The sequence below is a fragment of the Phalacrocorax aristotelis genome, chromosome 4 (assembly GCF_949628215.1).
Source record: "Phalacrocorax aristotelis chromosome 4, bGulAri2.1, whole genome shotgun sequence".
In the NCBI taxonomy this organism is placed as follows: Eukaryota; Metazoa; Chordata; class Aves; order Suliformes; family Phalacrocoracidae; genus Phalacrocorax; species Phalacrocorax aristotelis.
The window spans coordinates 23814934-23836656 of record NC_134279.1 but is presented as its reverse complement, the minus strand read 5'-3'; the positions used below and the strand labels follow the sequence as shown (position 1 = coordinate 23836656).

At 43.0% G+C, this 21723-nt stretch overlaps 1 protein-coding gene across 13 annotated transcripts in view; it reads left to right on the top strand.

Annotated features, from left to right (window-relative positions):
- EPHA5 (EPH receptor A5) overlaps window positions 1–21723 on the top strand; it is a 195777-nt gene that overhangs the window by 30074 nt on the left and 143980 nt on the right. For all 13 annotated transcript variants that reach the window (XM_075090578.1, XM_075090590.1, XM_075090588.1 and 10 more), the window contains exon 3: window positions 10106–10769. In XM_075090578.1, the coding sequence (XP_074946679.1) occupies window positions 10106–10769 (664 nt within the window). The remainder of the gene's footprint in view (window positions 1–10105; window positions 10770–21723) is intronic.

Sequence of the window (21723 nt, the reverse complement as noted above, 5' to 3'; positions counted from 1 at the left end):
AGTAGTGCCTTTCCTCCTGGGGACTCCTGAAGATTATTTAAAACTATTATTATTTTTTTAACCAGAAATTCAGGATTATCTTGCCTGTATAATGCTGTTGCTGCAATTTGGCTGTGTTATGTCCACAAGCTGCACAAAACTGAGGGAAGCTTGCACTCAGTCATGGGCCTGCTGTGAAGGTGTATCTTCCATAGACAAGTTCAAGGGAGGTCCTTGCATGCGGTTTTCTGACTGGCCCTGGGCTGCTTTCCTAGCCACCGCATGTTGATGTGCAATTGGTTCTTTAGTGGTGGTCAGATGCTGGAAGAGTGTGGAGGTTGCAGGTGAGGAAAAATAGCCTATGAAGTATGGAACCTCTCCAGAAATATCTTTTCTGAGGTGGTTAGGATATAGGACGTCCATCATAAACAAGCACATCCATGTTACTTCAATTCCAGATTTAAAGAAACATCAAGGTCCAGGCTGCATCTCTGTCTGACAGATTTATATCCTTGTAATTCTTGTGCCATATTTAAGTAGTAACATAGGCCTGACATGGTGGGAATTAAATCCCATAGAACAAAAAGTAACTAAAAGTTGCATTATGTTGTGGAATAAGCATAACAAGCATCTGCATGTATAATTTATTACCTATAGTGGGTAAGTACTTAACAGTCATAATAAACTCATTCTGTTCATTCATTTTTAGATCTTAGCATACTGATTCAGACCTTAACTGAAAGTGAATATACAATCAATGTGAGGCTTTTTATGCTGGTTTAATAATGTAGGCCTGCCGAGGATCTTTAATTAAATAGTTATTCTTTGTTCAATCAGGATAGATTGCTTCGCTATAAGGATTTCAGGGAAGAACACACAAGATCCTCTCTGAACTGAGCATGTTTCAGCTGCTTACTGTAATCCTGCGTAAGTGATAGTCTTTGTCACACAAAGCGGCGAAAGCAACCCAAAAATGAGGAAAAAATTGTAGTCAGATATTAAAAAAGTAATGCCGAATTCTGAGGAGATCAAAGAAAAGCGTACTAAGACCCAATTTGGTGGTGCTGTGAATAAAGTTACAGCTGTCTGACAAATGGGAGAAGTGGATTTTCTACAGGGTTCAGCTTCAATAGCTTGCTTTGTTTTTGGTGACAGGTGTAATGTGCTCAGCATGTAGGGAATCAGAAAATCTGGGTTTTGGTGTTCTTAGTGGTAACCTTGCGTATTCAAGAGGTGGCAAATGGAGCTGTTAGGAGGAGGTGCAATAAATTGGGTAGCGTATGTGCCTGCTGTGCATGCCAGTTCCCATAAGAGGGTCTGCACAGGCAGAGCAGCCTTCTTATTTCTTCCGTCTGAGTGTATTGGAAGTGCAAAAGATCTGTTAAGCGCGGGGGCTGCTGCTCGTTGCTTCGCACAAGGCTGACTTCAGATGGCCCCTGCTGCCGCAGCATGTCATTAATGCAGCTCACGGCGGCTGGACTGAGAGGACTTCAGTGTTTATTAGGGAAATATAATAATTTAAGCCTGAATAAGCTTCAAAGCTCTAATGTGGCTGTTTGGCCAACAGAAATGAGATGTAAATTTGTGCTGAATAGCCACTGATTACAGAAAGATGATTAATGCAAGATTTAAAATTGATTTATGGGTGCAGTTGTCAAGGCCTAAGCCATGAATGTAATATTATTATCTCTATGAAAAGCTTTGGGTAGATTAGAGACTAGGGAGCAGGGGCAAAATAATGCATTTGCTGGAGGGTCTGATATGGTGTATGGGCTCTCTATTATCTAGTTAAATTTGGTATATGCCTGAGAGGTTAGGCTTTGCCAGCGGAGCACGTGGATAATTGTATCACTTTGCCTGAAATATTAGAAAACCAAGAAGTTTAATCTGGTTTTATTTTCAGTAAACACACTTTTTGATTAAGTATTTTTTCCTCTTTTACTGGAAACTCTTAGATATATTTCTTCACCTTCAAGAAATTCTGGGTAGACAATGACGATGATAAAAATTAAGGATTTAGTTTAGTTTTTACAAATCTTCACTGTTATGGGCATTAAAAATAAGCTAAACGCTTTGTGTTATTCTGACTGTAGCAAACAGAAGCCCCAAATAAATTTTGATTTATTTAAATACTTACTAGGACAACATTAAAGTAATGAGGAAGACTTCCTTTCTTGCCGCTTTTGAAAATTGTTCTGTGAACCTCTTGGTATTACCAGACAATGAGTGATGTGAACAGTATCCCAAAAGCTTTGAAAATCCAAGCATTTGGTTGTAAACCTAAAATGTATGTCATGCTGTGAGTCCTTCTGAAAATCCAGCTCTGTCAGTCTTCCAGTGTTTAAACTGCGTGGTGGCAACACTGTTTGCTATGGCACTCGTTAAATTGTTCTGCAATGGGTGTTACATTAAGCAGTGAAGAATGATTTAATGGTATTGTGTTTCTTCATTGCCTCTTTCATGCTCATCTCTGTTGTCTTACCCTGAATTGCTGGACTGGGGTTTGAAATGGATGTTTTAATTCAGATGTACAGAGAATTTAAAATGCTTTTTTAAAAAAAAAATCGTGGAGGGGGAGGCGGGGTTTGCAAATAACACATTGCTTTGTTCGGGGAAGGGGTCAGAGCAGCCTCTGATTAGGCATGCTGGAGAGGGGCTGATGCTCCTTTTCATTTCAGTTGCGCTAACCTCCAGCTGGGTTCTCCTTCCATTTGAATTCTGGTCCTGACATCTTTAATTGATTGTGCAAATGATCAAAGTCTGAGCAAAACTTCTGCCCCATTTCCATTTTTTTTCCATTGCATCTCGGCGTGCAGCACTGAAAAGTCTAGGTGACTTTGTCCTGATGTTTCCTGATTTTTCAACAGCTTGAATTGTGCAGGTCTCTGAACAGATAATATATTTCATCATAAGCATGTACTGCTAATAAATTTTAGAGGTTTTAATTCTTCTTCCTTCTTACTGGCTTGTTTGGATGGGACTTGGTTTAGCAAATCACCACTTGTGTTTTGAGATGCTGTCTCAGCTTTACAGAAATCTGCATTGTTTTTCGTCTTGTCAGTAGTGCAGCAATCCAGGAATTGTCAAAACTCTTGCACCATATTACACCAAGGGAGTTTTACTGAGAAGCCCACTGCACAGCCTGCTGCAGAACTAGAAGGTGTGGCAGCAAGCTTTACATGGGTATTACAAATATAAAAGAATATTGAAGAATTGTTCAAATAGCAAATTCAAAAATGTTTACACAATAGGAGCTGATGATGATGATGTTCTCCATGTAACTTTAAGTGACTTCTGATATGTCTTCACATCTAGCACTTCTTGAGAGGAGCGGTTGTGCTCAGTCTCATGGTTTCAGTGTGGGTCTTTCCTGTTTGGTGTTTTCCCTCAACTCTGAGCAGTGTGACTGTGTGAGAACCTTAGTGGACTACTTAGTGGAGGAAGAGGATTTCTAGCAGCCCTGATTGCACACAGGTCTTTGAAAGCTTGACCCGGGTGGAATTAAAAAGATCCAAACCACTGTAAGATCAGAAGTATCCACCCCAGATGCTTAAGTTCTCGCTTCCAAAAATTCCATTTTTTTTTTAAGCTGATCGCTGCTGCTGAGTTGTTCTGAGTGTTGGAGTGTGCAATTGGCAGCAGTGGAGTTGGGATGGAGCGTGACAGTGTGAACACTCACCTAACCAGTGTAGATCTGTTTTATAGTGGAGGTGAAGCATTAATCATTCCCACATCTTTGCTAATCCCTCACCTGCCCTCTGTCACAGTGCAAAGCAGTACATAAAACCTTGGCATCGAGTGAAATCGAACCTTGTTAAATCTTGATGCAGTGGTGAGTAGCCTTCAACATGGAGTTAGGCCCTTTTTCTCCTGTTAACACCTATGCTGCCCACATGTTGAAAGAGGTCATTCAGAAACATGTGTCTGGCTGCTCCTTTAATGTTGCTGCAGTAAGATTTTGCTCTTTAAGTTGTTTTTTTCATTTGTTTGGTTTGGGATTTTTTTGTTTGGGGGCAGTAATGGGAGTGACTTTTTAAGTCTGCTTTCTGCAAGGCAAGTATCGTGTAGGATAGGAAGGAATACGAGTGTTTAGTTAATATAGAGATGGAGAAAAAAGTTCACTAGTTAGACGTGGCATGTCTCAAAAAGGTGTTTTAAACTTCTAATTCATAGCTCTTCACAATTTACTTCCCCCACTTATGTTTTAGTTTACGAAAAGTTATCCTTAGCTTCTGGCAGGGAAATCTGTAATAAGCGAGGAAACTCACGTTTACTTCAGGTAATTCACTTCAGGATATTCTGAGGCTGTGTGTTAACTGGACTGTGCAGCTTAGTGACCAGAGTAGAGTGGCATTATAAGAAACAGCAGAAAACTGCAATCCTGAAGTAAAATGAGAAATGTAGCCCAAAAGCTGTGGTATTCTTTTTTTTTTTTTTTAAATTTTCCTAGTTGGACAAATTGAGGGGAATGTGCCAAACCACCAGAAAATCTTAAGTTCCTTCTTTGGAAACTCAGCTTTTAAAATTAATTTCATTAGACCAGATTTCTGCCTGAGTAGGGAGATTAATCCGATCCTCTCTATCCTCTGTGTCTGTTAGCCATTATGTTTTTTGCTTGACTAGTCGCTGCTGTCAGTAGGAATATAGGTCTGTATGTATAAATGTCTCAGCTGTAAAATTGCCATCCAAATGAGGCTTGAGCCTTGGGTGGGGGGACTATCAGATATATGGAAATGGTAAGAACCCGGGTGGTTACAACTGCTTCTGGTATTTAAAGGTTTTAATAAACACTGGGCCAAATATGGTTTGTATTGAACTCACTGCAGTTTCCTTTTGTCACTGGCTCCTGCCCTTAAAATGAGCTCCAAACCCCCAAAAACCAGGCTGAGGCTGTATAGGAATCTCTTCACCTTTTGCATTATAAAAGTGGATGTTGGTATTGGAAATTTGTAAAATCAGTTAAGTTTTTTATTATTTGTTTTGGTAGTTGAAATTTAAAAAATGTGTTTTGATGTTGAAAGAAATAGTTTGGGTTACTCTAGAACAGTTTTCCTATTAATTTCTTTTTTTTTTCTGCCCTCTATTTGTTTAACTTCAGAAAGAGAAGATGGTAAAGATATGGTTTGGGAGGCTGTCAAAATCACTGATTTCCCCTTTGGGTTTTTTTTTTGGTCCCCCCCTTTCCTAACTTGATCCAAGTATGTGAATTGCTTCAGTTTCCTGATTATTTTTATTTCAAATATGTGATTTGCTGGAAAAAGTCACGTGGCTGTGGTTGGTATCCTTCCACTGTCTGGTTGGTGCAGGGCAGCAGGGATGTGACAGGGCTGTTCTTGTCTTGCCCCGAAGCAGAATTTGAACTCTAAGCCTGAGCTGTCACACTGGCACTAAAGCTTCATTGAAAACAGGATACAGTGACTTGGAAGTGGTGGAACAGAGCTGGGCAAAACCATTTTGCCTTCTATTCTGTCTGAAGGTGGCATGTAGCGGGCACCGTTTGTTGTCGTGTAGATCTTGAGCTGCCTGCTGTGTGTCTGCTCTGCTCCTGGCACTGCTCCTCCATCAGGAAGAGCAGGCTTGCAGCATCATGTGAGGTTACTGCACTCTTCTGCTTGAGAGTGATTTGGATCATTGTCCCTTGCTGTGAGAGGGAACCAGGCTTCCCAAGTGCTCCATCAGGTGCTAGTGGACTCTGCCACAATTGGAAGGTCATATAGGTTATACATATACCTTCTGCCAATGCCAGTGTTCAAAACAGAACTCTTTTGCCACTGCTGGTCCTGAGGTCAGCATCACTTTAGAGGGGGCTACAAATAAAGTGACTTCTGGGTACTTTCTATTTTGTGTTCTTTGACCAAGCAATCCCCTTTTTCTTTTAATGAAGACTGAAACACCCCCAGCAAAAGCAGAGACTTCCATTTAATCGTACGGCTCTAGAGTTGAAAATCTGAGCAATGCTGTGCATCACAGGGCGTGTTGATAAAATGGGAAATAATGGTGGCAGGCTCTGAAGTAGTTGAATTTTGGGACTGGTGCTTCTGTAAGTGATGTTTTGCAGCAGGCAAGATGGTGACAGCCTTATTTTACAGCTAGCACAGCCCTGCAAAACCTTCTGCAGTGCAGAAAAAAAGATGCGTAGTGTTCTGCCTGGCTTTCACTGGAGATTTAGCCTTACATGACCCCACTGAAGTCACTGAAACTGTGCAGAGAAGAGCCTGCTTCTTATTTGCTTTAACTTCGTAATAGGATAGCAGGTGGAAAGCTGGCAGGCAGCTAAACAAATAAACAAACAAAACGCAAGTTTTTGGGTTTTGTGATGGGAGGAGAGCGGCAAAGGGAGGAAAGGAGCAGGTTATGAGATTAGGTGGAGTAGCGGGAGAGAACATGTGTGGGGAAGCTGAGCTGGAGCCTATTGATTGGCAGCCAGGTCTTAACATCAGATGCATAAAAGGAAATCGAAGAGACTGCCCAAATATTACCAGGATGAAAGGCAGGATGAACAGCACAGAGCTGAATGCTGGGCTGGTCTGCCTTTCTGGAAGGGTGGCAGGTCTCCCCTTTTAATTTGGCATAGGGATTGCATAGCCCCATGCCATGCTCTCCTCTCTCCCAGTGTGTGCTCGTGCTGGGTTTGACAGCAGGATTTTGGTGTAAAATTACCCTTGGCTGTCCGTGGGCAAAATCTGTGGAATGTGTCAGATGTTTCCACACATGCAAAGCCTGGGATCTGAGATCTGTACTGGGTTTACCTTTCTCCAAAAGAAATACAGGTGGAAATGCATAAGTCCTTTTCCAGTTTTGCATCTTTGTGCCCACAGATACCTGAATTAACATGCATATGTTGCAGAGCTCCACATGGTGGGGTGGAAAATGAGACGGGAGACCATGAGGCTTCTTGTACCAGGGAGCCTGTGAAATAGGTAGTGGGAACAGAGGCAGGTTGCATAGTCCTTGGAGGGAGGGAGCCCTGCTGGGAAGGTTCCAGGTAAGTCTTAAGAACCCCTTTGCTTAATGCTATCATGCTTCCTTTTCCTCTTAAGACTCCTAGGATTTTGTTAAATGCCTGATTTCTATTTTAGCAGTGCTAGGACATGTGGAATTAGGAAAGAGGCTTGAAATTTCCATGCCACCTTTAGTGGCTGCTAAGCAGAGAGGGTTACTGAAGACTAGTAACAAAAATTCTCTGTGCAAAAGAAAAAAAAAACCAAACCAAATAAACAAAAGCTGTGAAATTTTCATCCCTGCTGTCAGTATTTGTTTTTGGGGCAGCAGCCTTTCACTATGCTGCGGTAGCAAATTGCAGTCCTGGAATCCCAGAGATTAGAAGCAAGCCTGAGTAGCAGACAGCTGGTGAATGTGTTTTAAAATTGTCCGTTTAACCCAAGGCTGCTCCACTGAATGCTTTTTTAGCTTTTATATTTTTAGTTAGATGTGCGATATCTTTGGCCTTTCCATAGGCAGACAGCCTGCATGAATTGCATGCTTCCTATTGATGGAGCAGAGTGCAGTCTTGAGCTTCTGTTAACTCGTCAGCAGTAGTGTACTGGAAATTTCTGTTTCAGAAATAGGTCTTCTATAAATGATTTAACATCAGGCCATTCAAATGCGTTTGTGTTTTCCTTCTTAGGGCTATTAAAGATGTAGAGAAAACATTTAGCACCAAATTAATGCTTGCATTTTTGTTTTAATCCTGCAGATGGGGTTGATTTATATCTCAAAAATATGTGCTGCAGAGAGGAATTATAATATTACACAATATTTCAGCTGTACTTAATTTTTTTCATGCCAGTATTTTCAGCTAGATGTTGTCTCTTTAATGTGGTGAGTTTTCCTTTTCACTAGCTGCATTTCATCCTCTAGTTCGTATTCCTTTGTTGGTTGAAGTACTTGTCAGACATCTATAGTGATTGGGAAGTTGGGACTAGGCAGAAGGTGCAGGGGCTCTTACCCCCATTCGCTTCTCATGGAGGGATGTAAAAGCAGAAGGGTGGCAGGCTGCCTGCAGTTTCTGGGGGGAGGCAGACCCAGCCGAAGAGAAAGGAATGGTGCGTTCCTACATGCAGATAGGAGAGAAGATGGGATTAGATGTCAGAGGAGAGATCCTGTACAATAGCGGCTGCTCTGATATAATCTGGGTGGCTTTCCCTTGAGGATTGTACAGAGATCAGCAGCCTTAGCTCATTAGCACCTCCCTTTCCTCTTGCTCTTTGATTTGCTTTAGGTTTGACGGCAGGTGATGATGGCCTGACTTGCTCAGATCCGGGGTGCGGTACTGGAAATGCGGCACATCCTAAAGCCTTAAATGTTAGGTCATGTGCCATTTCTTGCAGCTGAGATTAGATTCTAGCTCAGTTCATGTATTTATGCTTGGTCCTTCCTTCTCATGATGTATAGTGCTCTCAGTACATGAAAGCAAACATCTGAATCACTGGATTTAGTTTTTGAACAAATGAACTCTTATACTCACTACCCCTAATACAACTTCTGGAGCAGCAGTGGAAATGAGCTTAATTTTGCAACTCTGGAGAGCATCATGGTTGGGTCTTTGAAAATTGATCTGGCAAGTATTAAAAAAGAAAAGTGGTATTTTTCGATATGCCTTCAAGTTAATGATCAAAGAGTCATAGAATGCTTTGGGTTGGAAGGGACCTTTAGAGGCCATCTAGTCCAACACCCCTGCATTGAGCAGGGACATCTTTAACTAGATCAGGTTGCTCAGAGCCCCTTCCAGCCTGACCTTGAATGTCTCTAGGGACGGGCATCTACCACCTCTCTGGGCAACCTGTGCCAGTGTTTCATCACCCTCATTGTAAAAAATTGTTTCCTTATATCCAGGCTAAATCTACCCTCCTTTAGTTTAAAACCATTACCCCTTGTCCTGTCACAACAGGCCTTGCTAAAGAGGTTGCCCCCGTCTTTCCTATAGTCCCCCTTTAAGTGGTGAAAGGCCGCAATAACGTCTGTCCGTAGCCTTTTCTTCTCCAGGCTGAAAAACCCCAACTCTCCCAGCCTGTTCTTGTAGGAGAGGTGCTCCAGCCCTCTGATCATTGTTGTGGCCTCCTCTGGACCTGCTCCAACAGCTCCATGTCCCTCTTGTGCTGAGGACCCCAGAGCTGGACACAGCATTGCAGATGGGGTCTCACCAGAGCAGAGTAGAGGGGCAGAATCACCTCCCTTGACCTGCTGGCCACGCTTCTTTTCATGCAGCCCAGTATACGACTGTCTGTCTGGGCTGGGAGCGCACATTTTTGGCTCATGTCCAGCTTCTTGTCCACCAGTAACCCCAAGTCTTCCTCTGTAGGGCTACTCTCAACCTCTTTGTCCTCCAGCCTGTATTGATATTGGGGGTTGCCCTGACCCAGATGCAGGACCTTGCATTACTAATGATATTAGTGTAACATCACAGTCACTGCAAATGTCAGTTCTCTGAAAGAAATGCACATTAGGTGCTCCATAAATGTTGCATGGAGTTACACTGGGTACCTTGTGGCCATCTGTACACATCCCTGCTTGCTAAAACTGGTCTGAGATACCTGTAACATTTATTGGAAGTAATCTTCTCTTTGAATAAGCAGGAACTCCTCTGACTAGCACTCTTGGGGAGAGCAAAGGCCCATTTATTCCATATATCACTCTGCTGATTTTCTGGCAGGCTGTCTGGTGGGAGAGAATAGCTTTGAGAAATGTCATCCTCATTGTGTTGGGCAGTGATTTGAGGGTTTGGTAGAAAGGAGCCTGGGGGAGTGGGGGCAGCCGGACCGTAAATAGCTTCCTCCCCCCACCATGTGGATGAATTGAGAAAGGCCAAACCATGGCCCCATCTGCTTTTGTTTTGTTCCCTAACAAAGTACTAGTGGACAAACCCAGCAGTATCTTTGCCCACTTCGAAAATGGGTTTTAGACAAAAGGTTTTAGCTAGCATCCTTTTATATTCCTAAAGGGTCTTTTATCTGACTTTATCAGGAATTTACCAAGCCTCCAGTATGGAAAACTTTTCCATTTAAAACATTTTTCCCCCTAAAAGTTCTCCTGAACCTCTGATGCCCAAGGTGCTCTTAGATGGGAAAGCAAAAATTTTGCGGGAGCTGTAACTTTTTAAAAAGTAATACTTTTCCTTTTTATACAGTGGGAAGAAATTGGTGAGGTGGATGAAAACTATGCTCCAATACACACATACCAAGTATGCAAGGTAATGGAACAGAATCAGAACAACTGGCTTCTGACCAGCTGGATCTCTAATGAAGGGGCATCCCGCATCTTCATTGAGCTCAAATTCACCCTGAGGGACTGTAACAGCCTTCCAGGAGGACTTGGGACTTGCAAAGAGACTTTTAACATGTATTACTTTGAATCAGATGATGAAGATGGGAGGAACATCAAAGAAAACCAGTATATCAAGATCGATACCATTGCTGCTGATGAGAGCTTCACAGAGTTGGACCTCGGTGACAGAGTTATGAAGCTAAACACAGAGGTAAGAGATGTCGGACCCCTAACGAAAAAGGGATTTTACCTCGCTTTCCAGGATGTGGGTGCCTGCATCGCCCTAGTATCGGTGCGCGTGTACTACAAGAAATGCCCATCCGTGATCCGCAACCTGGCCCGCTTTCCTGACACCATCACAGGAGCGGATTCCTCACAGCTGCTAGAGGTGTCAGGTGTCTGTGTCAACCACTCAGTGACTGAGGAGGCGCCGAAGATGCACTGCAGTGCTGAGGGGGAATGGCTGGTGCCCATCGGGAAGTGCTTGTGCAAGGCAGGGTACGAGGAGAAGAACAACACCTGCCAAGGTAAGGATCTGCAGGAGGGTGCTGTGCTGAGGCTGCTGAGGTGATCTGTGGTCTTGGCTGTCGTCTTTTCCATGTACTTCATGTCTGGTTGAGTTGACAATGGTAGGTCAGGTTCTCACTTCCACTGAGGTCCTTCGAATGACTGTGACAGCATGGAGAGAGGCCTTGGCTGGGTGTGGTGGGACTTGACACCTATGTATGAGTCCTTCTGGTGCGTACAGGTCTGTGGACAAGGAGAATCTGGCATGCCGCTATTACCTTTGAAGCACTGTACTGTTGGGTCCATGAGCTGACTGCAGTCTTATATGTTATTTAAAGCTTTATGTTAGTTCTCCTCAATTTCGGGGTTTCCTTATGATTTTTAGAAACTTGGTTTCATTTTTCTGGGGTGTACCAGGGAATGTTTGATGTTAATCTCCCTATGCAAGATGTGTTTTTGTTTTGTATTTAAAGGGGTATGTTCTTTTCTCTTTATCACTCTGTGGGGCAGGGTGGGAATTTGGTGTGGTGTGTGTTGATTTTCCTCCTTGGTAAATAGTTTAATACAAAGCTGCTCAGCTGTTCAGAGTTCAAACTAAAGCCCCGCTGACAAAAATGCTTCCGTATTTGCTGAAGTCTTCACACAAGTAGCTGGCTGAGGTTCCTGAGTTGCTGGTTAGCATAGGCCTCCTCAGTCATCAGCGGCCTTGTACAAGCGATCTAGGGTATCTGAAGCTCAATACCTAAAAAAGAATACTTTTGAAGTGCAACATATTCTAAGAATGTGTAATCTCATTTTATGGTTTTCTGTATTATGTGCTTGTTTATAAAATTGCCCTTCCATTGTAAATATGTAACAGGTAGTTTAAAACCTATTTGGGCATTAAAAGAGAAAGGGAAAGAAAAATTTCAGTATAGTTTGCTTTTTGCAAAATTATATGTCGGTCATCAGTCCCATCTTAATTGCCTGTGCTTGCAGCCACTTAGTAATAGATAACCTGTGGGGAAGGCAGAGGGATTCTGCTCCAACCAAAATCCGTGTTGCATTTTCTCTTCACCTCACTCCAGACACGTTATTGATGTTTGTAGTGTTGGTGCAAAGGGTAGATCTGCGTATATCCAAAGCAAACTGTGGCCTTGATCTTTTAGTCCTTGGTCATACACTGTGCCCCTGAAGATTACATAGTTCAAGTCTCTTCAAGGGTTGACTTAGAAAATATATTTATGTTTGATTTTTGGAGAAACCTTTAGTAAACAACACATGGAGTGTGCTTTTTGACCAGGATAGTCGTCTTTTTCTGCAGATGTAATCAATACAGCAAAATCCAAGTTGGTTTTGCTTTTCCTACGCTAAAAAAGATACTTGTCATGTTTAGGAGGGAAGAAGAGTCAGACTTGATGTTTGATACTGCACAAGGGGAGCTAAGATCAGCATTAACCCAAGCTGAGGACATCTAGACTGTCTCAGATAAGGGATGTGGGTCAGATAGATCAGCAAGGATCTGCTTCACTACGGTTAAAAATACCATGTCCCAGAACAGTGCTCATTGGTTGGGTGCTATGTCTAGACACTGACTTCAGTCACCCGTAAGAATCTTTGGAGGAAAGGGGTACATACATTAGACATCTTTCAAATCCTGCCACTGTTAAAGATCTCAAAACCAAACAAAAATCAAGACATCAAAAAACCCCAAACCAAAGAACCGGACTGGTTTTAACTGGAAACCTGAGAGTGTCTTTGAAGAGCTTACTGTGCCTGTAGAGCAGCTGGATCTCTGGTAGTGCTGAGAGCAATCTGGAGTGTGGATTGGTTTTTTTTAAATTTGTTTTTTAGTCAGTTAAGAGGACAGCATCTGGCCCCACAACTTATGACTGGTTTGGGTAGGACTGTGGTCATAGTTTGGAAATCTAAAGATGCTTTGTGGCGATGTACCCTTGCCCTTCTGTCGTACGGCATACCCACATAAACTACTCTTAAACTCCTGCCAAGGGAGCAGGCTCTAGGTGAAGTATATCACTTCAATTGTTCTAGAGCTGTTAAAGCCCATAATTCTTTTGTAGGAAAGCCCTAAATTCCATCACCAAATCAATGGGATGTTTGGCTCCGAGTCCCTACGGCAAAGTCTGTTTGAGGGCCCCATTTGGATGTCCTGTGTTTAACTCAGGTCATAGTGCCAAGCATTTCCTGCTGGTTGGCTCAAAGATGCTCCGTCAATAGGAGACATTCAGCCTTAGGCCATTTAGGAGGTCTGCATTCAGGTTGTATGGAGTTCATGCTGATATCCTGTGTGAGTAAAATGCTTTCTGTTTTGGATGTTGTTACATTCACAAGGATGAGATTTTTTTCTAGAACAGTTAACTTAAACTTTGCAGCCCCTAAGCAGAATAAGAAACACTAAGAAAGGTCCTATGTGGTTGTAGATGCTTCCCCCGCTGAAGACCAGCCTGACTGGTGTTTAGGAAATGCTCTCTTTGCTCCTGACTCACACAATGGTGGTCTTGGAACCCTGTGGTGGAACTTTGACAAACACCTAAATAACTTCTGACCTTTGGTTTGTAAGTCACTTAAGTGCATCTTGCAAGCGGTCTGCCCGCTTGCTTTCACTTAGGCGTAAGCAGGTTATTAGTGACTATGCTTGGGGAACGTTTTCAACCCAGAGGAGCCTGGCTTTGTTTCTTACAATTTCTCCTGCACGGATGACATTTTCCAAGCTCTAGTGTCAGGTCTGGACAGAGCAGACTACACTCTCTTATTAGAGGTGATGTAAATCCCAGTCACCCTCATGAACATATGGGAACTATTGAAATCCCTTCTGCCTACAAATCATTAATTGGCAACGATGTTCTGAATTCATCATCTTGTCAGCAGGGTTCCTGTTTGAAGAAGGCACTGACAGTAACAGCTGAACAATTTCTCTCGCTGGGAATGCTGAGGTTGTAAATATGGCATGGTCTAATCTCCGTATATAATGTGCTCGCTCTCTCAATTAATATAGGCAGCTAGGTAGTCGTTGCTGCAAAGAACCCAAACTGCTTGGATTTTCACACCTCCTTTGACAACATGGCCCATTTATCAGCAACTGCTATGGGACAGCTAGAGGTAAATTGTGACTGTTTTGAGACATGTTTATAAAGGACCAGTATTGAAGTTCATTATTCATAAGAATAAATTCCTGTACTAGTTAATAAGAGAAATGAAAGCAGTTGTGAGGCAGTCTGTGAATTTCTACGCTGGTTTCCAAAGCGGTGATTTGATGCCACTAAAGGACCAATGGTTATTCGCTTTGCCTTGGTTCAGTCAGTGCTGTCTGAATGGGCCCTTGAGGAGATGTTCCTAAGCATTTTCACTAGCTGGAAAATGCCCAATTTCAAGTCTGTTTGGCTAATTTCAAGTCTCCTAATGGTGGTCTCCTTAGCAGGCAGTATTCAACCAAAGTTGAGGGCCAGATCCTAAAATGCTGTAAAACTTGATGTAGCAGCCCTGAAGTCTCTGTCTTTACCCATTCAGGGGTTTGGCAAAACAATTTCTTATCTGCCCCAGTCTATGCTTTCCTTCTTCCTGCACTGGCATAAGTGAATTTTATTGTAACTTGAATTTTAGTTGCTTACTGTATACAGCAGGGCTTTCCACTGGGGTTTGTGTAGGAAATTAATAGTCACTGTGAAAAGGGCACCTTCTGGCACTTCTCTTTGTATTCATCCTCACCTTCAGCCCAATATGTTCTTAGTGAGAAGCAAGAAGTGCTTATTTTTGTGCCTTCAAAGGCTTTGGAGCCCATGCTGCTGGATGGGAGGGGTTGTTGACATGTTAGGCAGATGAGGCCAAAATAAACTTGCAGTGGTGAAGTTCTGCTAGTGACTTGGGGTCTGCAGAGTGGTAACTGAGATGTAACTGACCTACAGACCCTGATACTTTTTCAGCTGCTTTTAGAGCTGAATCACAAAGTAATATTTGAGTTTAAAAACCAGAACAAAACAAAACAAAACCACACCAAACACACACCACACACCCCCCCAGCTGCGCTGAATAAGAGTCAAGCTGAAAAGGTGAGTAATGATTTCAGGAGGTTCTCCTTTCCAAGAATTGGTGCATGCTGTAACTTGAAGACATATCAAGAGGAGTACAGCTGGTTTTAGCCAGCTATAAAGGTATGGACAAATTTACAGATGTTAGAGGTGGACAGAATAATGGGGAAAACTCAATGAAATCTTTCTTCACCCTTGCCTTCTGAGGAAGAACTTTGAAACTGAGGGTTGGAGGGAGGGTGAGTTTTGGTATGGTCTTCTGGTTTTAGAAAGGAAATGCTGCCAGAAGAAATACTTAGAATTTTTTTTTATAAAACAACTCCAGAATGTTCAAGCTTCTGCTGTGTTAAATATTGATGTTTGTTTGATTATTCTTCCCCTAATCAACTTTGAACATACCTCAATGCATTTACAAAACAATATTTATTTTTGCTGATTGTTCATTACTTGTGTTGCGATTCAGCTGAGCTCTTGCCAAGAGAAATTATAATTTCTTACAGAAAATAAATGCTGCAGGAAAAACCTCATGTTCACAGGTCTTTTATTCTGGATATAATTAAAACTAATTGACATATGTAGCTAGCTTGCGTAGATCAGAAGTTTACCTGCCAAATCAGTTCCTGGATGATTTTTATTGCTGGCTGATTGGGGGTGAAGCAGAGTTACTCATCTTCCTCCAAGAACGGTGCAATCAGTGCAGAGGTTTGAAGGCACTTTCCAGAGCGGTGATTGCCCCCCTGTTGATCAGCTATTGGAGGATATTCGGAGGCAGTTGGCTTTTTGCAACAGTGCAGGAGCAGGCAGGCAGAGGTAGTGACCTTCGGCTGGTGGGTAGCAGAAGGCACTGTCTGTGGAGTGTTGGGAGGCAACTGAGGGCTTGCAAAGGTGGTGATGGCAGAGCCATGCTTGATGACTGTCCTGTTTCTGTGTCTGTATAGCAGCTATCCTAGAGGCCTGACTTCTGAATAAAACACATAGTTGATACCACAATAAACCCCACCATGTACTTTAAACAAATTCACTGAGCCTGGTTTCCTCGGGTGACAGTGCTGCAGCTCAGCTGCTGCCTTCCCTGTTCCCTTATTTCTAGGAAATGGAAACGTGCTGCTGCACAGGTAACCTTATTTTAGAGCTTGGGTGTTTGCTCCGAAGCAGCCAGTGTTCTTGGTTTTGCATCTGATGTAGGCACAGGAGGGGGGCAACTTTTCTTCAATCCCCTCCACAACTCGTGTGCGTGCCTCTCCACCTCAGGTCAGCTGAATTCTTGCTCTAAACTCCTTGTTACAGATGCTAGAAAGACAGTGGACTGCTAAATCCTGCCTGCCTTGTGGGAGACTTCCCAGCTGGGACTCAGGTGGATAAGGCAAGCATGCTTTTACCATTGTGCTGGAGTAGAAAGCAAGCAAAGTCCATGGATTTAAAAAAATAATAAAAAATATATATATACACACCACCCAACCCCTTTTTAATTGTTCTACTGGGAGGTGATTACATGGCAAGAAAAACATTGATGGAAATACTCAGTATATGGAAAATACTGAATTTGGAAATACAGTTGCCCCTCTAGGGAGTTCTTTGCCCATCATTCATACTTCTCATGCATTTTTCTGATTAAAACCAAATTGACTGGGAGTATAGCATGGTAGGTGTTTATATAATTATGAGCTGAAGTGCCTAGTTAATTTTAATTAGGCATAAAACCAACCAGTGTCAGAATAGCTGAATTTTTGGCCATACAGTGTGTATTATCTTTTCAAATGTAAAGAAAATCCCTTGAATGCTACACTTCAGCAAAAGACAATTGTCACTGGAGGGGAAATGGGTTTTATTCTGTAGAGAGGTACGTGCATGTATGTATTTAGGTGTTGTGTTCTGCAGCTGAAGTAATTAACAAGAACGGGGAAATGTTTTCCACAGATCAAAACTGTGTTGCGGCAGGACTGATTAAATATTACTCTCTTCTTTTGTTTTATTTTGCATGTGCATTTGCCCTTATATGAGGTACGGTACCCATATATGCACAATATATTGTGCTTTGCTAATGAGTTGTAACCTTCTGCACTACCTTGTATGCTTGTAACCCTGATGACTCTGAAGATCTTTGCTCAGTCCATAGTGATGCTTTTAGGCCATTACTTTGACCTTACTGTTCTTTGCAGTGTGGCTGCTGTGCAGTCACCTTCCAGAAGGACAGTTAAGGAGTACTTTATTCCCTTCACAAAGTATAGATCGTGCAGTGCAAATAATATTTTATTGAAATAGCTCTGAAAGTGTAAACTGTGAAGGTCATCTTTGTTTCTTAGCCGTAAGATATTTTGGGGCAGATCTTAAGGTATGCTTTTGAGTCTGGTCCTAGATAACTAGCTGATATTTACTTGAATACCGACTTTGGTTTTAGCATTCTTGAATATAGGGTATTCATTTGTAGCTTAGGGAATTTCTTAAATTATGGAATGGGAGAGATATTACAGGAGTAAAGGAGTGTTAGCCATGTGTCGTGGTTTAGCCACAGTCAACAACTAAGCCCCACACAGCTGCTCGCTCACTCCCCCGGTGGGATGGGGGAGAGAATCAGAAGAGTAAAAGTGAGAACTCCTGTGTTGAGATAAAGACAGTTTAATAGGTAAAGCAAAAGCCATGCGTGCAAGCAAAGTAAAACAAGGAATAAAGCCACGCACACAAGCAAAGCAAAACAAGGAATTCATTTACTCCTTACCATGGGCAGGCAGGCATTCAGCCATCTCCAGGAAAGCAGGGCTCCATCACGCGTAACGGTTACTTGGGAAGACAAACACCATCGCTCCAGACATTTTCCCCTTCCTTCCTCCCCCAGCTGTATATGCGGAGCATGACGCCATGTGCTATGGAATATCCCGTTGGTCGGTTTAGATCAGCTGTCCCAGCTGTGTCCCCTCCCAGCTTCTTGTGCACCCGGCAGAGCACGGGGAGCTGGAAAAGTCATCGACTCTGTGTAAGGACTGCTTAAACATCTTCACATTATCAACACTTTTCAACAGAAATCCAAAACATAGCCCCATACTAGCTACTATGAAGAAAATTAACTATATCCCAGCTGAAACCAGGACACCATGGTGCCATTAGGTTCCTTTGCTGCCTTTGCTTTGAATTGCTTTGAAACAGCTTGCTTATTAATTCTGGTTTTTAGAAACAATTAAGGAGTTTGGAGAAATAGTAAGGATAAAGTATATGAATGCTGGTTGGCAAGGCAGTGAATGTAATGGCCTTGATTTAAGATATGGCTGTCCCCAGCTGCCCACTCTTGCCCTGTTGCTGGAAGCTGCTGCTGGCTCTGCAGAACTGGCTAGTCTGCCCGTGAGCTGATGTGACCAATGGAGGGCTTGCCTTGATGCCCTGGCCTGGGGGCAATTAAGACATGGGCACTATCCCTGGATGGTGATCTTCAGCAGAAGGGTGGCTGCAACCTCTCAAACTGTCAAGAGTCTTCCAGAGCTCATTTGTCAGAACCTCCATTCCAACTAATTTATGTAGGGTATTAAAATGCAGTTGTACTATTGTGTTTTGTTCATAATTCAGGTTTTCAATTCTGTGTTTCTCATTTAGAAACACTTAGTAGTAGTTAATGATGTGTTGACATTTCAATAATAAGCTTTTCTCTCTTCATGCTTTACGTCTTGACCATTTTAACTTGCTTTGGGTTAACATTGAGGTTGAAAACCAGGCTCCGCATAAGGAGGTTACAATTGTGCCTTGTATGAACAGATTGGCAGCTTATATTTTATTTCATTTCTTTAGCTGGATAAACTCGTATACTGTATTAAGGTAAGTGTTCAGTAGGATTCAATAAGAGCAAAGACTGCAACACAGATGTCTGCTCTTTGTGTAAACAGAGATGCCCATTTATTTTGCTCGAATTTTGCTCATTTTCTATCACTGAAGAAGTTAATCTAGTTTAGACAGAATCGCACCCACAAACAATATATGGTTAAGGTTGTATTGAGCATGGTACTGAAGTGCTTCCATTTTTTATTTCCCTCAGGGTGGCTATGAGGTTGTTAATACTGGAATGAACTTGAAGAGTGAGCCTAGGTGTTTTATAAATCCCAAACCATACACACCCAAAACAGAATAAAGAAAAAGACAAAAGAGACAATGCCAGGCTTGTAGATGTAACCTTACTACTTTCATATACCTGTATTTTTATAAATGTATGTCTTTAAAAAAAAAACCTGTGATTTAAGATGGCAACTTCTCACTGTAAATGATAGTCAATCAGGTGAAGGCCAAGGAAATTTCCCTCCCCCCTGCAAAATCCAACCTCTAAGAGCTGCAGCTCAGTGGCATTATCAGGACAAATTCACTGGGGGGGGTGTGTGTGTGTAATGAGACTGTTGCTTCCTGCATGCGTCACTGTGCTGCCCCAGGTTGTGTTCCTGGAAGCAAGGTGGGTGGGAGACGATACGCATCAGCAGAGCATCTTTATCTGCATTGTCAGCCTGGCACCCTTGCACAGCCCACGGCAGCTCTGCCTGGCCAGTGTGGCATGGGAGGCAGTGCTGGCTTGGGACATGACCCATTCTTGCAGTGAGACTTGGTGGTGTATCTTGAGTCAAGTCCTCATGGTAGGCTTTGAGAGTGGCTTGTGAGTAGTTTTGCTGGTACTTCAGATGTGACTGTTCCAGTGTGAGGAAAGAAATAGTCAATACAGACTCTTAAAAACATTTATAGGTCCTACAAAGGGCTTTTCTCTGTTGGGTATTGAAGGATCTACTTTATGAAGAAGGTCAGAGTCACTATTCCCCATTAAATAAATTGCAGCCTTGGGCCTGAGATGGAGTCGTTTGGTGCCAGCCAGAGGCTAGAGCCTGAACCAGGGCTCTGGGTGTTAGTGCTGTACTTGATCCCATGTGCTCTTTTTATGGTCTTACGCTAACCTAAACCCCTTGTAATATCGTTCATCTCCAGGTAGATGTGTACTTCAATTAGATGCTTTCCTTCAATAAAATGTTTGGCCTCAAGGTGCATTTTCTGAGCAGGACTGTCACATCAGCTGGAGCCTCTGCTTAGTGTGGTGAGGAGTTCACCTCTCCGCAAAGGTCCCTTTTTCTGCCAAAGCCTCAGCATTATCAAGTACCAGACCCTCTGCATATAGATGAAAAAGCATCCCCTGCCCCAACAGACTCTCCAGTCCCTCTGCACGTGTGTGACTAGTATTACTTGAATAAAGTGAGCCTGCCTAGGGAGCCAATGTGATCTTTATTGAACTCTGGAGTCATGGTTACTGTCCACCAAGTGAAATGGCTGCCTCCTGCATGGTCATAAGGGTTGCTTTGCTATGGTACTAATTCCCCAAATAATGCATTAGAGGTCTTACACTGAGTTGCACTGTCTGTCATCCCATTGCAATGGTGACAGAGGTCACAATGTTGCCTTCGAAAGCTGCCTGGAAAGGAATCTATTTAATTACTGCAGAGCCAAAGGAAAAGCTCCTCCCTATGAGCATGGGGAATGTGTTAATTTGGTATTCAGCAGAAGCAGCCTGTGGGTTGCAGCTTCCCAGCTCCAATCTGCTTTGCAGATAGCCTGCAAACCAGGCAATGACAGAGCCAGGACCATGGACTTCATTACTGCTGGGGCTTTTTGCAGGTTCAAGAAGTGCCAGCAATGATGGGATCTTGGGACAGGAGCCAGCATTTTATTAGTATAAATCCAAGGCAATTGGCCATGTTAATTACTGGAAGAAATCCACAGCAGGGAGGAAAGGGTTCAGGATGACCGGGTGGTGCCATGGTTAATTGCCAAAGTCCACGGCTGCCCTGTGACCCTGTGCTGGTGGTATTTCCTGCATTGCAATGGTTGATTCGCAGCAGATTGAGCGTTATCTCTCCAGAAAAATAACTCTAGAGCAAAGTGTCTGCAGAGGGGATCTAAGGTAAAAACAGCTAAAGGCTCACAGAGTACTGTGCAAAACCAGACACAGGATCCTCCAGTACCAAGTTAGATGTTGCTCAGGGCTTTTGCATGCATATGAGTATGCTGTGAGAGGTAGGTGTACAGATGATGGGGTTTCACCCTTCCTGATTTTGGGGCTGCTTTTTGCCTGAGCACTTGGTGCTCTTTCAGTGCCAGAGCACGTGGTTGGCAAGAGACTCTTCCTAGAAGTGAAATGCATGGAAATGGCTACAAAACTCTGCAGAAAAAGGCAGGTGTCTGTCTTGCAAAATAATCTTTCCCTCTCTGCCTACCCAAAGTCCTCAGTCAAGCTCAGTTAAAAGCTTTTCTCCCCTTCCTGTGCACAAGGCTGGCCCGTATTATTTGTAAAGCCTTTTTTTTTTTTTTCCAGAAGAGCTTTTACATTATTTTTCTTTGCTCTCACAGTTCAAGCATGATTTAATATGTCAAAACTAGTTTGCTTAGCTGGCCTTGATTGTCTTGCATACTTCCACCAAAACAGGGCAGTCATCCTTCCAGGCGTGCTGCTGCCCAGACAAATGAAGTATCACGGCAGTTAGGACCTGCTCTCATGTTGTGACAGCTGTAGCATCCTCTGACAAAGCTGGCAGTGGGGAGTTCAGATGGGGGTAATGCCTGTAGACACAGCTTGGGTCAGAGCAGTGCGGGCCCACACAGGCAGATGCAGAGACAAGCTTATGGTTGAGAGATGTAGTCGATCATTCATGTGCAAAGGCATTTTGATCCAGATCGAGTCTAGCTAGCACCTGAGAGAGAAGAAACCATCCTGTTGGTGCCCATGCTGGTGAGCCTGGCAGCTATAGCACTCGGAGCCCTTGCTGTAGGGTAGTGCTGCCAGGCTAATACATCCGGATGCAGGTTGCCTGGCAGAAGTGAGTTGCAGTGTGATCTTGTGCTTTCTGCAGTTACTGGGTATTTTATCACTGATTTTGGTGGGAGGGAGATGATAATCCTTTATAATATATTCTTAACAACTGAATTATTTCCTGGCCTAAAT